General features: G+C 36.2%; 1 protein-coding gene across 3 annotated transcripts in view; it reads left to right on the top strand.

The window, feature by feature from the left end:
• The window catches only part of LOC150104992 (uncharacterized), a 768,027-nt gene that overhangs the window by 427,629 nt on the left and 321,051 nt on the right, over window positions 1-19,347 (top strand). For all 3 annotated transcript variants that reach the window (XM_090395452.1, XM_090395451.1, XM_090395453.1), the window contains exons 25-26: window positions 3,466-3,629; window positions 18,673-18,824. In XM_090395452.1, coding sequence (XP_090251578.1) covers window positions 3,466-3,629; window positions 18,673-18,824 — 316 coding nt within the window. The remainder of the gene's footprint in view (window positions 1-3,465; window positions 3,630-18,672; window positions 18,825-19,347) is intronic.

Genomic DNA, 19,347 nt, shown 5'->3' with positions numbered 1-19,347 from the left:
TGTGTAATTGTGGAAACCTTACTACGTTCAAATGGATAAATCTATCCTTTTCCATGTTGAGGAACATCAAAGAGATATTTCCTACAACAGAACCTGAGCTAGCTCTCTCCAGCCATGTCCTATTCTCTATAAACTCTACCAAAGGCCGCCAACATCTTATAGACTGGTTTCAAACTTCAAACATATATAAGTGTTATAATGAACTTGAGAGATGCATTCACGAATCTAAAGAAATTTCACTTGGTTCAACCCACCTGAATAATAGCCTCAGCTACAATTTATCTGATATGCACATTTCTACTGTTCAGTACTGGCGTTCTCGTGATATCCCTGGCACACAGTTATTTACAGCCTGGAACTGTAGCACGTAATGCAGTTTAAACTATACCACAGTTTGATCTGTTGTCATTATTATGTAATGTTTCTGTAGTTTTTTGTGTATATAATTCTTTATAGTTAGACAACTGAAAAAGTTGTTCATCAACGAAACTAGTAGTGTTCATATTAAACCCCATTCTTTATTATTCTCGGTGTTTAGTCATTCAAACCTTATTAATTTCCATATCATTTTCACCGAATAAATGAATTCGAATATATACCATATTTTTCTGAACATAAGACGCACCTTGTACATAGAAAAATCAACTTAAAATTGGGGTGCATCTTATGGTTCGAAGGTAACATCAAAATCCGAATCATTACACTGTACCGAAGCTGTTAGCGAAATTCAATTACTGGCACAATATGTTAATAAAATTAGTAAGTATGCCACTGAAGGTAGGTACGTAAGTTCTCTTGCTGCATGTGGGTGAATCACCGATTTAGAGTGTCAATAATCATTAATGTGTAAACATATGTGCTTTTGTACAGTTCATTTGAATTATTTTTTATAAGTTCGTTAAAATTTTTATCTTAAAATTAGAATATATAAGTGTAAAACAAAAAAGACTTTCATATAATGTGAGTTATAAATTAAATGTGATAAATTATGCAAAATAATATGGAAACAGAGCAGCAGAAAGACATTTTGTCCACCACCAACAGAAAAAATGGTTCACGAGTGGAGAAAACAAGAGGAACAATTAAAACTGCTATGTTAACACAAGAAAACATTCCGTTCGCACCTAGAAAAATGGCCAGAATTATTAAGTACAAATGAAAAATTGAGTAACAAATCATCGAAACATGGGAATATTTGTTGCTACAAAAATGATAATTTTTGAAGTGAAACGATGGGCAACTGCTATTGGAATTTTAGATTTTACTGGATCACCGTCTTGGTGCTTTAAATTTATGAAAAGATATGGGTTATGCATGCAGACAAAACCACTCTAGCCCAAAAAATGCCAGCTGACTATGAAGCTAAAATTATAGAATTCCATGCAATTGTCATATCAGCAAGAAGGAATTTTAACTTTGAGCTTAATCAAATTGCAAACATGGATGAATTGCCTCTAAATTTTGATGTTCCTTCAAACTGGACAGTATAATCAAAAGGCACCAAATCAATAGTGATCAAAACAACAGAGCATGAAAAAACTCACTACACTGTAGTTTTAGCTTGTTTTGCAGAAGGAACAAAACTACCTCCCTCCATTATCTTAATCTTCAAGAGAAAAACGTTACTGAGAGATGAAATTCCTCGTGGCATTATTATCCATGTTCAAGATAAAGGCGGGATGGATGAAACAGGAATGAAATTATGGATACAAAAGATGTGGGCAAAACGTCCAGGTGCATTGTTTAAAAAGCCTGCGATGTTAGTGTGGGATCAATTCAGAGTGCATAAAACAGAATCCACCAAGAAGCTTCTAAAAGAAATGAATACAGAATTAGCTGTCATTCCTGGAGGCCTTAAAAGTCACTTACAACCCTTGGATGGATCTGTTAATAAACCATTCAAAAATTTTTTGCAGTAAGAGTGGAACAAATGGATGGCAAAGCCAAATCACGATGTTACAGCAACAGGATGTATGAAATGGCCAACAATTTCAGAAGTATGTACCTGAGTGAAAAATTCATGGGAAGCTGTGAAAGAAGAGACGATTATAAAGTCATTTAAAAAATGCGGGATAAGTAATATGATGGATGGTACCGAAGATGATGCAGTTTTTGAAGGGGAGTGACAACAGTAGTTCAGGCGAAAGTAATATGAACTGTGACATTAACGAGACCAGTGATAGTACCGAGAGTGAAGATGAACTGAATATTGCTGATACAAATGATTGTAACAATAAATATAAATTAAATAAGAATTTGTAAATATCTTTATATAATAAAATATTTTTTTCTAAAAATCGTCTGATAAATTTGGGCTGCGTCTTATCATCCGAAAAATACGGTATATATATTTCACTGCAAAATAAGTGCCTTATGTATTGAGCATATGAGATCACTGTCTTATATGCAAAGAGTTAAGGCACTTATTTTGCAGTAATATACATGTCTATGTTTGAGAAATTTTCACAACTAAAAACATCGAATTAAAACAGATTTTTTTTTTATATTAGTTGTTTATTTAGAAACTAATATACAACTAGTTTTTCTCACACTAAAACTGGTGGCTTCATCAGGGTTTTTGAATAAAGCACTGTGAAATTTTTGTTCTTTATTTAAAGCCTTGTTGTGGCCACTAGTTTTAGTTTTAGCAAAAACTAGTCAGTATTAGTTTCTAAATAATTAATATTAAAGAATATTATTATTATTATTATGTCACTCTCCAGGGAGTCCAAAGACTAATCATTGCACCACAATTCTCTGTCTCCACCACTCAATTCTCACAACTAAATTAAAACAGATTTTTTTTTTTATATTAGTTGTTTATTTAGAAACTAATATACAACTAGTTTTTCTCACACTAAAACTGGTGGCTTCATCAGGGTTTTTGAATAAAGCACTGTGAAATTTTTGTTATTTATTTAAAGCCTTGTTGTGGCCACTAGTTTTAGTTTTAGCAAAAACTAGTCAGTATTCGTTTCTAAATAATTAATATTAAAGAATATTATTATTATTATTATGTCACCCTCCAGGGAGTCCAAAGACTGATTGTTGCACCACAATTCTCTGTCTCCACCACTCAATCCACCAACTACAACAAACTGCAACTGTCATTATCATCACCTACACCAACGCCATCTTCTGCCCACCACCACTAGTATTTTCACAGACAATCGCAAACATCAAACATCCATACCCATGGCAGGATTCGAACCCACAGCTTTTTGACTGGAGAATAGATACACTAACCACTCGACCAACCAGGCAGGCAGGCTAAACATAGCTCGAAAAACACTCTGATGAGATTTGAACTTTGGTTCTATCAGTTAGCGAACGTGCGTCACTGATGCTATGCCACTGAGGTTCATATCTGTTTTAATCCTAGAATATGAATTTATTACTTCATTATATAATAAAGTAATAAAAATAAATTTTCTCTCTCTCTCTCTCTCTCTCTCTCTCTCTCAGCTTTGGAACCAGTTGAACAGCCAAAATTTATTATTCCTCTCTCAAATGTGATGGCAAGAGCTGGTCAGAAGTTAAGGTTAGAATGCAGAATTAAAGCTCATCCTGAGCCTGAAGTTTCTTGGTTGCACAACAACAGGTCACTAAAAGAGACGAGAGACATAAAGGTATTTACTTTTGTGTATTGATATTTTTGATATTTTATATATAGCAGTTTTTCTAATTATAGCAAATGAATATATGATGCAATTCTTTGTTTCTGCTTATGATTAGGTTTATATTTGAAGATGTTAAACCCTCCTACTACAAATGAACTATTCTGACTAAACTAATAATAATTTAATCTGAAGCAAATTAATTCAGAAACTAAGAAAATTTTCCACAGTTTCCGGTCATTTTATCATCATCATCAAATTCCTGCCATGTACCCTCAAGGGGTGTACAGGATATGATAGTACTACATGAAAAAAATTACATCATTATTAATTTCCTATCTACAATTTTCCTCCAAATCAGTCTGTTACTTGTCAAGACTCCAACATTATCAGATCTTATATTTCTATCGTCTAAAGCACTTTGTACCGTATCAATCCACCTATATCTTGGTCTTCCTCTGGGTCGTTTTGCTGCCAACCTGGCAGAGAACACTTGTTTTGCTAATCTTTCCTCGCCCATTCTATTTAAGTGACCATACCACCTGAGATTAGCTCTGCTAACACATTCCTGGATGCTGGCAATGTCAAGTTCTTTCCTAATATCCTAATTTTTAATATGATATTGCCATTGATGCCATCTGTTCATGCCTATAATCTTTCTCAGGACTCTCATATCTGTGGTCTCTAGTCTTTGGTCAAGTGTTTTTACTTCTGACCCAGCTCTCAGATCCATAAGTTAAAACTGGTTTGAACACTGTCTTGTATACAGCTAATTTAGTGTTCCGACTAATTTTAGTATGTGTAATATTTGGATAAAGCAGTCATATTGCTCAAAAGAGAAAAACAAGTTGATACAGAGTGATTGATTGATCTTTATCTTTTTATAATAAAAAAAAAGAAAAAGGAATTTTCTCTTAGTAAGTATCCCTACCAGGAGGTAATTAATTTTCTCCATTCTCCATTGCATACAATGCATATATTACATATGGTAAGTAACTAATTAATTAACATTTATACTTCATTTTTATTTTTATATCTGTGAGTATATACACTATCTACCAATAATTGCCTGAACACTTTAGCAATTTACAATTGATACAAGCAGGCACAACTTAATATTGGGTATGTCCACCTTTGATTTTGATCACCTCCTGCATCCTTTGAGGGAGGGTTTTCACCAGTGTTTTTTACTCTTTAGAGACACTTGTGACATTATGATTAAGAATTATAGACACGTAAACACAAGAATATTTTGATATTTGCCAAATATTTCAATTTGAAAATAACAGACTGTCTTCCGTGGCTACATAGGAACAGTTTTTAACAAGGTGGAATACCAACAATTGATCATTCAAAAGTAGAACGAGCCACGTGATGTTACATTGCTAAGCATTAAAGAGAGGAAAAATTTCATCCGAGTGATGATTAAATTATAGGTATTAATTCACAATTTCATATAATAATCTTAATTTATAAATAACATTAGACTAATGTAGGGATTAAAAGTCTCAATTAAAAAAAAAAAAAAATTAATGTGTTATCCTGATTAAACTTTCCCATATTTTTGATAAGGATATACAGTCATTTTGATTCAAGTTAGGGTGTTGAAGTAAGGCCTCAGCACTCTCTTTGAATAGGCATTCAAATTTATAGCAACATCTGTGTAGAAGGCGAGTCTTGGACCAGAGGATGTTATGGCTTGTCTCTATCCTGTGCTGAGCCAATCCAGACTTATCGGATTTGTTGTGCTGAATGTATGATTGATATTCTTGAATTCTTTTTTCTATAGAGCGTCCTGTTTGTTCCAAAGTAGGACAGATTCAGTTACAAGGAACTTGATACACACCAGGCAGAGACATAGTTGAGCATTTATCTTTAGAAGAGAGAGGGAAATAGGTGGATATTTTGTTAATAGGTATATAAGTGGCTGTTAAATCATATTTCTTCAGAATTCTTGAAATTGGTTCTGAAATCCTGGAAATGTATGGAATCAGAACTCGACATATTGAATCTTTGTTGTTCTGGATCAGATTGTAGGAATCGAACAGATGTTGTGTACTTTTTTTTGGAGAAGCCATTTAATTTCATGTGATGTTTGATAGTTGAAAGTTCTTTTTATAATTCATGAGGAGTTGAACAATTAGTTCTAGCTCATTGGATTAAACATTTTATGATTCCTGTTTTTTGATAAGGATGATGAGCAGATTGTTTGAGAATTTCACTGTCCAGTGAAAATGGGTTTTCTGTAAACTGTTGTTGTTGTTGTTAGAATACCTGAAGGTGAATGGATGAGGAGGACGGATGTTGGCTAGAGCAGGTGAAAGTAGACTTCCCATGGCCGTTCCTTCCACTTGGTTGTAGAATTTGTTTCAACACAAGAAATATCCAGAGTACATCACGAAATCAAATAATTTTATAATGTCTTGTGGGAAGATGTCAGCAAGTAATTGTAAAGTCTCTTTGAGAGGTACATTAGTATATAGAGATTCTACATCGAAGCTCACCATAAGATCAGTAGGTTGTAATGCGATATTTTTTAATTTATTTAGGAAATCCAAAGAGTTTTTTCAAAAAAGAGCATGATTTGCCTGTATGTGATTTTAATAATTTCACTAAATATTTGGCTATGCAATAAGTAAGTGAATCAATACAGTCCACTAGAATGAAGAGGAATATCTGTATTGTGGATTTTAGGTAGACCATAAAATCTAGGAGGTTTTGCGAGATGTGTTTTTAGCCTTTCTATCGTGTCTGCATCCAAACTTATCACCTCATCTAGAAAGGAATTTAATGTCTTCAGTTGCCTGTTGGTGGGATCGTGATTGTGAATGTACCAAAAACTTAATCAAGATCCCACCAACAGGCAACTGAAGAAATTAAATTCCCTTCCAGATGAGGTGATAAGTTTGGATGCAGACAGGATAGAAAGGCTAAAAACACATTTCGCAAGACCTCCTAGATTTTATGGTCTATCTAAAATCCACAAGACAGATATTCCTCTTTCTCTTCCAAAAATAGGAAAATTTAATCAGGATAACACATTATTATTATTATTATTATTTTTTTAAAATTAAGATTATTATATGAAATTGTGAATTAATACCTATAATTTAATCATCACACTGATGAAATTTTTCCTCTCTTTAATGCTTAGCAATGTAACATCATGTGGCTCGTTCTACTTTTGAATGATCAATTGTCGGTATTCCACCTTGTTAAAAACCGTTCCTATGTAGCCACTGAAGACAGTCTGTTATTTTCAGACTGAAATATTTGGCAAATATTGAAATATTCTTGTGTTTGCATGTCTGTAATTCTTAATTTTCACCAGTGTGTGGCAGTCATCAGGTGGAATTTGTCTTCATTCCTCCATCAAAGCATCACTGAGTTCAACAAAAGATTGAGGATGTGCTGCTCTGGACCTCAATTGCCACTCCAATTCTTGCTACAGGTGTTTGATGGGGATGAGGTCAGGACTCTATGCAGGCCAGGGCAGTCGTTTAACACCCATCTCTTGATACCTTTCCATAACAGCTGCAGTTTTGTGGCATGGGGCATTGTCGTCTTGATAGTAACACTGGTCCATTCCATAAAAACTCCACAGTGTAGGTAGCACCTAATTATCTAGAATATCAAGGTACTGAGTTGCCTTCATGGAACCATGGACAACGACCAATGGTCCCACTCCAAACTAGCTGAATGCACCCCACACCATTACTCCTCCACCACCAAACTTTACTGTGGGTACAACACGTGTACCCACAGTAAGCCAGAAAAGCTGCCTTGTTTGTTGTTGTGATGTTCAGCTTGTGTGCTGCTACTCTTCTGTGGAAACCCAGTAAATGGAGTTCTTTTCATACAGTATTAGTGCTCACGTGGTATTACTGGTGCACTAATACTGTACGAAAAGAACTCCATTTACTGGGTTTCGACAGAAGAGTAGCAGCACAGATAGTCTCATCACTGATGGTCTGTGCTAATTGTAGCTGGTTTTTGTATGTCACACATTTTAGCACCCTCCTGTTCCCGTCAGTCATTTTCGGTGGCTGCCTTGAGTGTTTTCCTGCACTAGTGATGCCAGAACATCTCCATTTGTTTATCACATCACCAACCATTGATTTTGGATGCTCCAGTTAAGCAACAATAGCATTTATGGACATGCCACCAATGCAACAGTCCACAATGACACCTCTCTGAAAGTCACTGATTCTCATTATGTTGCCATACCACCTGTATTCAACTGCTACGATGAAATACTGCTTCCTACTGTCTGTAGAATGCTTCCTACATATACTCGTTTACATTATATTACATTACAATGATTGTAAGTTGATCTTGTTGGCAAAATTAAATAATTTTGAGTAATAATTTTTGTCCTGGGTTCTTTTTTTGTCATGTGTCCGGATGGAATCCAGTAGCTGACATCATAAAATAAGCGATCAGTACTCTGTTGAAGGTGTGGACAACAAAGACATAATGGCAATTCCAGAATATTGAATTTGTGTAGGTAGTGTTCAGGGGTGAATGCTGGTCTTGAAATTCACGCTTGCTCTTGTTGTCATTCGGAAAGTGAGAGGTGTGATTGAAGTCTGATTAGCAGAATAATGAATTACTGACCATTTAAAACTATATATTTAGATATTTATGTACATTTAATCATACAAATACAATATTTATTTTACAAATGATATTCTATCTTTTTCAATTTAGCTACTTGAATACAAATTCTACCCTATGGTTCTTCTTTATGAACTGGTCAATAACATTGTCATAAAACGTTGAGTGTAACTTAATTTTCCCAAGCAACACGCACACTTGTAAAGGCTGGGTGAAGCTCACTGGCTAGAGCTACTTTGACTGCGTATAGCCTGTGCTTAAGACAAAGTGAAGGGAGCGTAAATGGCTATGCGTGTGAATGAAATCACAGTGCTGCAGCGTGATTTCATCCAGCACAGGCCTGAAAGCTCACACAACCGAGCAAGCATCAGCCTTCGATACACAACACAAAGCTCAATTATTGCCGTGCAAGCTTAAGACGTCTTCTGTCTACAAAAATAAAAGCCTAAATGGAATGCTTATAAATCTATGCATTAATTAACAAATAAATATTACTTCTTTCTCAAGTAATGAGCTTGCGCAGCAAGCATAGAGAATTTGCCCCAGGTAGTGTCTTAATTTTCTATGCCCCATTAGTAGTGTGGTTAAACCTGGAGAGATAGCATCTATTTTCATCTAGAGTGTGCTTCTGATATCCAGCATGAATTCTTTTGCTGTTGATCTGCTTTTAGAAGTTTTCCATTCTTCTCCCAGTTTATACTTATTTCTTCTGGAATTATTTTCATAGCTGATTTTGAGCACTTTTGATAAATTTTTTCTAACCATTCATTCATTTATAGTTGGTTTTTTAGCCAGCTGATCCACTCACTCTCATTTCTTGATACTCCAGTATGCCCCTGTTGTGTCGGAAAAAGGGCTGACTCACTATCCATAAGCCAATTTGTTTCTGACCCAACACAGAGACAATGAAAACCTAAGGATAAGGACCTTATACTTCCAGGAACAGGGCTAAGGGAGTACTGTATATATATTCGCTCAAAGGTATATCAACTCGACTGAGATTATTAACATTAAATAAGCTAAGGAAATCTGTGTTTAGAACTAATATTGTCCTTGTAAAATAAGCAAAGGAAAACTGTGTTTCAGGACCAAAATTGTTGATTTTAAATGTGCTTAAGAGATCTATGTTTTAGAACCATGTTAAAACAGTTCAGAGTTGAGGTGACCAATCGGCCGTAGCTAAATATGTGACGTAGTCAACGAGAGAGAGGGCGCTCGCAGGGTAATATAAGGCGCAGCGCGAGACTCAAATGCTCTCTTGTTTTCTGTTCCTGTGTTCCCGTCCAAGCCTGGATAGCTGAGGAAGCTTGTTGCCGGTGCCCAGCAACAATTGCCCGGTTGCTGTTGTAACCGGGCCGAATAAAGCTACCTAAAGAATGAAGTCAGAATTTCAGTGAGGAGCCATTGGTGAACCACACCAATGTAAATCCAGCAAAGGGCAACCTTCGAAGAAAGCATAAGTAAGTCGCAGAGGCCATAGAAACACGTGGCTAGGGAATATGGAAGTCTGGCCATATCGGAAGTGAAAGACAAGATGGTAATGTACAACCCTTTCATATATATTCTAGAATTGTAAACCTCAAAAGGAAAAGGAGCCAAGGCTTTGAGGAGCTCCATACATTATCTTACCCATAGTGCCTTAATGACTGTTTGGACTAATTGTCTGTGTCAAGTAAGCCAGTGCCATTCCAAGCTTGTGCTGAGGAGGGAACCTAAATTTCGAACTGTTTGTCAGGAAGAAGCTATTTGCTGTAGTGTTAGATGTTAGCCTGATCTTCACTTAAATGTGGGGCATAGAGACTTTGCAGAATTGAAATTTGTTTTCTATGTTAGAATATAAGTTAGAAAGAGTTTGATATGCCATGTATAAAGTTTATATCTAATTGTGCTTAGAAAATGAGCATTAAGCATTACGGATAAATTGAGTCTGAGCTTAATCATAAGACAGAGATATATCATTGAGTTACCTAAGCATAAAGATTGAAATTTTAGATGTCTTAATCTAAAGAGGGGAGGGGGATTGAGACTCTCAATTTAGTTCAAAGAAGGTAACTTAGCATTGATATTTTTACTTAAAGTGTATCTTGAATGATTATACAAAAGTGTATCCATACTAGTGTTTTAATAAATGTATTCTTTTTATATAAAAGTTCTTGAGTTCTGTTCCTCTGAGACTCAGTTACCACTTATAAAAACTTTCAGACCTGTGTGAGTAAGGGAGGGGAAACAATCCATGAAGGAAAGAGAGGAGGGAACCATGACTGCACATCACGTGATCCCTATGTTAATCAATGTTAACTATTTGAATATCAGAAATTAGTTGCCGGCTGGCGCAGTCGTTCTTAAAATAAATTTGTCGGCAAAGAAATCTCTGATATGTAAGTGAGACAAATAAAGCATAGAATTTAAGAAACGATAATATAGAAGATAAAAGAAATAACGTAAAACGAGAGAGGACACATAAGACATAACACCCCCTCACCTAGCAAAACTTATCCCATCCCTCTAGAGTAGATTATTATTATTATTACCAAGACTCCATGGAGTCACTCATCTAGGAGGTCCTTTTATCAAACTCACAGTTCATCATACCGTGCTTTAAACATACTCAAATTCTCTGCAGACACCACACTCTCAGGCAAGGCATTCCAATCATTCACAACTCTGCATGATAAAAACCTGTCTCTCACCCCCTATTCATATCCTCCTTATACAGCTTCCAGGAATGACCGCTGGTTCTCCACTGATCTGCCACTATTTTCTGTAGAACCTCTCCAGCATTGATCCTATAACAACCCCTTAATAACTTGTAGGTCTCTAACATATCTCCTGCTCCTCCTGTCCACTAGACTCTGCAAGTTGCATCTTCTCAATCTTTCCTCATACTCGACATTCTAGAGATGAGAAACTACCTTAGTCAGTCACCTCTGGACCCTCTCCAATATTTCATCCTTCTGAAAACCAGTTGACCAAATCTGAGCACAATAGTCCATGTGCGGCCCAATCAAAGCCTTATACAACGGAACAAGAATCACCCAACTTCTACACGTCAGTGTCCTCCACATCTTTCCCAGAAGCCTTTGTGTTGTTTTACAATTTTGGCTATGTGTCCCCTAAATTTCAGATCCTTATCCACTATCATCCCCAGATCTCTAATTTCATCTACCTGCAACAATATATCCTCACCAAGCATAAATTCTGCATCCCATCTTCTTTTCCAAATTTTAAAACCTTACAATTTGCAACATTGAACTCACATACCCATTTCTGTGCCCAATCACTCAATTTATTCAAGTCTTCTTGTAAGGCCACATAATCTTCTCTACTCTTCATGGTTCATCCCAACTTTGCATTATCCAAACAACTGAATATCTCCATCCAAATCTTCGCCAATATCATTAATATACAAGTCAAATAGTAATGGCCCTAAAACAGACCCCTGAGCACACCACTGGTAACTTTCCTTTTCCTGGATATCGCTCCCCCATACAATGTGTTGATACCTATCAGATAGCCAGTTTCCAATCTAATATCCAACCCAACTACTCCAGTTTGACTGTCAACTTATCATGCGGTAATCTATCAAAAGCCTTTGCAAAATCTAAGTATATTACTGTGTATCCTTCTCCTCTGTCAATGGAAGCAGTAACCTTATTGTAATAATAAGTAGATTACTAAAAAACATGACCTCTCTTTAGCAAATCCATGCTGTCCATCAAAGATAATACTATTGTTGTCAACCCAGTTCTTGTTCCTAGTTCTCACAAGCTTCTCCAGCAACTTAACTACAATACCTGATACACAGATAAGCCTATAGTTTGATGCTTGAGTTCTATCACCTGCTTTGTGTAGTGGCACAATCTTGCCCTCTTTCCACTCCTTAGGAACTTGACCATATCCAAGACTCGTATAAAAAAAAAAAATGTCAAGGCCAGCATCAACTCTCTGGCACATTCCTTCAGAATACATGGTGATATATTATCAAGTCTCATAGTCGTGTGCTTAACTCGCCATACACCTCTTGTTCACTTACAGTGAGTCTCTCTTCCCCATCCTCAACTGCTCTCAATCTCTCCATGAAGTCACATTCACAAGATTGAAAGACCTTTATTAACTGTTCATTAAGTTTCTCCACTGCACCTTCTGCAACCGTTTTATACCGTTTTCTCCAATCAATGTCATCCTCCCATAATCATTCTTTCTTTCTTTTGCTGGATACATATCGAAAGAACTCCTTAGGATTCTTTTTGGCTTCATTAGATAACTGCAGTTCAAACCTCTCTTTAGCTATCCTCACCAACCAAGTCACCCACCTTGCTGGTCTTTGTAGTTGCTTTGTAGTTCCAGTTGCTATCTCATCATTCTGGTCTATATTGCCATAATTAAAATCGCCACAATGATCACTATTTTCTTATTTGATTATACATTTCATAGTCACTACCATCCACATTTCTTGGTCTGTAACAACATCCAACCAAGTATTTCATTCCATTCACCTCTGTCTCACACCATACTGCCTCAAAACCACTGGCACCATTTCCCTCTTGCATCTCTACTTTGTATGGACATAACTCTTTCACTATCATGAGTAGCACTCCCCCCTCCCTTTTTACCCCTTCTATCCTCACGAAACATCATATCCTTCCATCTCTCTTCCTGTCAGGATGTCGTCCTCATCTAACAATGTCTCACTTATTCCAACAATTTTTGGGTGAACAGACTGAATTAGTGCAACCATTTCATCTGCCTTGCTTCTTACACTTCTAGCATTTGTATATAAACACAACAGCTCATTCCTTGATCTATAGCTAGTTCCACTGATAACACTCATTCGATGTGATCTCTCCATGCTCGACTGGGGCCATTTTAGAACCCTCTTCAAATCTAACTATTTCTTCTTGATTCCAGGTCATCCCATTCCTTTCCTGTCTACACATGCTCTCCATTCTCTTGGAGCATCCACCTTTCTCACTTTGTGTACCCCTGTCCACTCCGAGGCTCCTTGTTTTCCCTGTTCATCTTACACACCCATTCTCTCATTTTCCATACTCATGCCGCTTACCTCCTCATTCATAACCATCTCTTAAATCTCTCCTGTCATACTCTCCTTCTCTTGCACATCACTTCCCACTTGATCTGATTCATTCTCTATACTCACTTCTCTACCTTCCAGCAACAGCCTCTCTCCAAATGACTCACACCATAACCACTCTAATGCAGTCCATCACTCCCATACAGTTCACTTCATCCTTCAAACTCATTCCACACATTAACAAATTGTACTCCCCTTTCCTCACACATTTCAGCCAACATACTATTCATAATCTTTGCTCTCCATCTCATCTCATGACAGTCATACCTAGGCAACATGTTTACTACCCTTCATGTCACACTATTCTCTTTTATTCGTCTAAGCAGCCTCTTGATATCCATTCTGATGTGCTCTTTGTCCTCTGATCAGATTTGTTGTCTGCTCTATTAATGCTGGCTCTGGATTTTTATGCTGTGTATAGTCCTTCTACTGTCGCTGCAAATTGTTGCAGCCTTTGGACGAGTGGTGTTGAGTTCTAATTCCCAGAGATATGTAAGTGAATAAACTATTGCAAGTTGTTCTGCTTGGTTGTTAGAACTGAGGAAATGAAGTCTAAAGCAATGTTATTGTACAATGAACTGTGTGCATTGTTCTATGAAAGAACAACTGATATTTTTTTTTACTCTTATCAGTGTATATTCAGTGTATATGAGTGATGAATATGTGGTATTCATCACTTTCAGAGCTTTCTTTCTCCTTAATATATGTTTTCTTTGCTGGGTGAGGCCACTTACTATAGTGAAGCAGAAGTTCATAGCAGTTTGGATTAATGTTTATTTTACATTGTATTATCATTCAGAAGACTTTTTTCCGAGAAACTTTGGTTTTTCATGCCATGTATAGATAAATTGGTCATGAGAATACACAATTTACACACAAAAAAATACTTAGTGGTGGTGGTTTTGATTGGCAGTAGATGGCGTTGATGGTAGCAGTGACATAGGAGAATTAAGTGGTAGCAGAGATGGAGAGATGTATGTGTGGCAGAGTGGAATGCACTCCTGCAGTGTGTCCTTGGAGGTGTCACATAATAGTAATAATAAGAGTAATAGTATAATATAAAACAGAATTGCATTTTCAGGAAGAGAAGATCAGTGTTAGACTGACAATAATGCAAGCTGTCTCAGAAAATATTGTGAATCCTTTAATTACTCATATAGTTATAAAACACTGAACTCTGTTTAACTTTTGTTGGTTTTTCTTAGATTTTATTGATTTTTCAATCAGGTACAACATGGTGGTATAGCTCTGGTGTATATATATTGTCTTTATTGCTCATTCTTCTAATTCTCAGTTTATCTTTGCCTTGTATTCACCATGCCTTGTATTTACTACTTTCATTGGATGCTACTTGTCTCTGTTTGATTACCAGTATAATTTTAGAGCATTTCCGTAATGAACAAAATTATTCTTTAATGAGACATTTAGTGTAAACTGTTATAAATTTGGGGAATTCAAGAAACATTCTTAAGAATTTGTTGCTAGTTACCCCATCCTCTCCAGTTGTTTTTCTTGGATTCATGGATCTTAATGTTGATTCAGTTTTATCAGATATGATTTCATCATTAGGAGTATCTGTGTCTTTCCATTCTTTGTCAGAATTTTTTTTGTGGATTTCTTCATCCGTTGATTGGGCATCATCAGGAATAAACCTGTTTATCATAATAGCTGCAGTTTCTGCTAAGTTTTTAGCATAAGAGCCTATGTTTTTTTTTAATAGTTGATAATTCTAATAATTTTAATAGTTGATGATGACACACACACACACACAGTTCCTAGGATTTGATGCAGTTGAAACAGTAGAGGATTTTTTTCCATGATTCTTATTTTGCATTTGTAATTTTGGATTGCAGTCAAGGTTTTAAGGTTTTAATACTATGCTTCAAATAGAGTCCTCCCTACATTTCTCTACATTTCCCTTTTATTACAAAGTTTAGTAAAAATGTACTTACAGATTTTCTGCTTGTTTGAAGAAGTGGCACTTCCACTGACTTGATCTTCAAAGGACTGTTGCTTGTGGCTTTGTGCACACATGCTTACACATGTGTAGTGGTGGGGTACTGGCCATTGTTATTGCAGCTAATCACATGGTGAGAAGAATGTTGCTGTCAAGGCTAACTGAACAATGCATACAGTCTCACTAGTTGTATTTGGACTAAAAGGGTGGAATAAGAGGAAGTTAAGACTGAGTACATATATGTGGTAAGTGGTAATAAAGGTGATTGGGCAAATCACAACCAACATGTGGCTTGGTTAGGACTGGCTGTAGACCTAAAAGTGAACTGCTGTGTTTGTTTACAAATGCCAGAAGTAGCAGAAATAAGGGGGATGAAATGGTTTCAGTGACTGAATTTATTCACCCCAAAATCATTGGAATAAGTGAAACATGGTTGAATGAAGGTGATATAATAACAGGAATAGAAATGAAAGGATACAGTTAAGAAAGATACAGAAGTATTTTTTGTGAGGATAGAAAGGGCAAGAAAGGAGTGGAGCACTGCTGATGATAGCAGAGGAATTAAGTCCACATAAGGTAGACATGAAAGAGGGAAATAGTGGCAATGGTTATGAGGCAGTGTGGTGTAATGTGGTGGTTGACAGGAAGACATATTTAGTTGGATGCTGCTATAGGCCTGGTAATGTGGAGGATGGTGATGAAGAAATGTATAAACAACTTGGATTAGTGAACAAAGGAAGGGTAATTATTAAGAGCGATTTTAATTATGGCAGTATAGAATGGGATGAAGACATAGCATTTGGGAATAAGGAAAATGAATTTCTCGAGTGCTTGAGAGATAACTATCTCAGGCAGCACATAAAGGAGGGCATGCAAAGATCGAGAGTTCTAGATCTGATCATTTCATCAGAGGGTGTAATTGTGAGCGGGGTTTCACACTTTCCTTCAGTTGGTGAGAGTGATCATGAAGTGATCACCTAAGTTGTGGCTAGTCATATGCAGACTTTTATGAGGAAAGGATATATGTGGAATTATAAGGCTAGTGATTATGACAAGCTTAGGAGACAGCTTAGAGCTATAGCATGGAATGTGGAGTTGAGCAGTAATGAAATAAATACTGCTTAGGAACTGATGAAGAAATACATAACAGTATCAATGTGTGAATGTATTCTGAAGACCAAATGGTTGAATAAGGTAGGTGTAAAATGGATGAATGTGGAGCTTAAGCATGAAACCTGGAAAAAGAAAGTACTTTGGAGGAAGTACAAGATGAATAATGGTAATAATCAATTACATGAAGAGTATAAAGAACAATCCAGGAGAGTGACTCAGTTAGTAAGGAAAACAGAAATAGAGTATGAGCAGAAATTGGTAAATCAGGCAAAGAAAAACCCTAGAGAGTTTTTAGATATGTGGCAAGAAGAAGGAAGAATGATCATAATAGGATGAAAGTAGTAGAATAGTAACTGCTGCAGAAGACATTGTTGAGGTATTCAGTAATCAATTTATAATGGTGTTTAATCCTGATCAAGGTAAAATCATGAGGAACTTGATTTAAATAGGCTGACAGTATAGACAAAAGGCAATGGATGCCATTTTAATGTGGAAAAGCATAAAGTTATGCATTTTGAGGCAAAAAAATATTAAGATGTATATATAATTCCATTGTCTGTGCAGTTAGCCTAGTGGCTATGCGCTTCACAACCATATGCCTGGGGAAGGAGTGTCCTAGGTTCGATTCCCATCGACGACGTGAGGAGCTGAAGGATCTTCATCAGCCATAGTCAAGTTAGCCGGTCTTGGACAGCAGGCAAACTGAACCTGTGAACACACACACATGGATTACAATCATGAATATTGCCTTTAGGGATGTGCCAGAGTAGTGAACTGGCTGCATTAATATGCCAGAAACCCCTCATTGGGAGGGGACTCAACCTGTCCTAGGATGGATGAGAAGGATAGGATATAATTCCCTTAAAGGGGAATTGTATTCCATTTGATAAAGATAGAGATGGGGGGGTATTGGTGGATAGGAAGTTGAAGTTCACAGGACATATTGCAGAAGTAATTGAAGTAGGTTATAGGATTACTTGGCCAGCGAAGTATGCAGAGATAGGAATTTTATCATTCCTCTTTATAAGATTACATGTTGATACTCTGCATAGATCTGGTTGCCTGAGTTTCTTAGTAACGAGAAAGTGGTGGAGGGATTCAGATGCCACTGACCAACATGCTGAATAGTTTATGGAATTCCCTCTCTCTCTGCAGTGCTAAGTGCTACAGTGAAGATTTTTGAGTTGTAGAAGTTGACTGATAGGCAAAAAAAGATAGAGGATATAATAGAGACATTTAAGTTATTAAAAGGGTTTACAGGATTGATATAGAGGAAATGGAAATTTTTTAGCTCTTGGCAAGGGGGGGGGGTAGATGGCAAGAAGTCATCCATGGAAATTGAGTAAGAGTATGGTTAGCAAGGTGGTGTGGACTAGATTTTTTACACGGAGATGGGTTGCCATAGTTTGTTGCGAGTAGTTTGTCAGTGAATGCATTCAGCAAGAGGCACAATAGATGTTATATGGATAGTCTGCACTTTCCATGATGAGTCTTCAGACTCTCTGGAGGTTCCAGTGCCATAATAATAATAATAACTACTATACTCATTTGGGTTGTCTATATAGTGGAGCTGCTTGTAAGAAATCAAACTTCTTTGTGAAGTCAACATTCACTATATCATACATTTGTTATATTATTTTTTGTGGGTGAGATCTATTGATCTCACTCACAAAAAAAAAAATAATAACAATAATAATAAATACATACTACTTCCAGTAATAAATATATAAATAAAATAAGCCACTATCAAAATGTTCCAGAAGTGCTGTGATATCAGTGCTATTCTAAAGCTTGAATAGTCAAGTAGTTAGTATCTTCATTTTGCTACCAATACACTAGAGATTTGAATCCCACAATGGCGCATGAATATTTTTGAGACTTTTTCAGGTGAGAGATGATTTTCATGACCTGCTGTGAGACCACCACTTTATTTATTAGATACCTGAATCATCTTTAAAGAGTATCATGTTTAGCTTCTGGATTAGTGTTTTTGGGTTGCCAACCTTTTATAGTTAGAATTTAAAAAATTCAGTACAATAAGAAGTAACTGTATAACATATGAAACTTTTATCTTTAATGAATGTTTCGTTCCTTTTGTATATATTCCTTCTAATACTTTCTTGTGATTAGAAATAATGATATTTTTACTGCTCTGCTTAAGTATATTGGTCTTTTTTAACATGATGCTGTTGTAGTTTAGATGCTTTCATTTCCAATATTTAAATTGTAAATATTTGATGTAGACAGAAATATATTTAACTGAATTTTCTTTGCAGTTACACTTTGATGGAGACAAAGCTACATTGGTTATAACTGAAGCCTTCCCTAAAGATGCAGGAACATATACTGCCATAGCCAAAAATCAAGCTGGAGAAGCTACCTCATCATGTACTGTTTCTGTGAAAGGGCGGCTTCCTTTGGAAACCTCGTATGTAAAGAAAAACTAGTCATTTTCATAACTGAACTAGATAAAGTCTGAATTCAGATTTAGCTCAAAGCTTATATTTCCTTGATACAGTTGACTCTCACTATAGTGAACACCACTATAGCTAACTCATTCCAAAAAACATTTAAAACTCCCATCCAACTTCTATAGGCACAGGGCTATGCTGAAATAAATAATAAATAAAATTTGCTAGTGTTGTCAGTGGAATTTTGTTTGTTTATTGTGTTTTCTTATTTGTTTGTTGCTACTGCTTCTGCTTTCTGAAAATGGCTTCCATAAAGAAATGTGCATGTGGGGCATGGAAAGCTTTAGCATGAAGATCAAGGAGATTTCCACAATGGTTGCATTGTGGAAATCTTCTTGCAAACTTTTCACACTATGATTGTGAAAAAAGGAATGTTGATAGAGACTTGAACAAGTTGTTGCCTGAGGTAAAGGATAATAGTGTTGTTGTTGGAAAAGTCATTAGTATGTTGCCCAGATATGACAATAGTTAATTGAGAAG

The sequence above is a fragment of the Typopeltis vanoorti genome, chromosome 7 (assembly GCF_054136105.1).
Source record: "Typopeltis vanoorti isolate ZY-2024b chromosome 7, IOZ_Tvanoo_1.0, whole genome shotgun sequence".
Lineage (NCBI taxonomy): Eukaryota > Metazoa > Arthropoda > Arachnida > Uropygi > Thelyphonidae > Typopeltis > Typopeltis vanoorti.
This window is presented reverse-complemented; position numbering and strand designations above follow the sequence as displayed.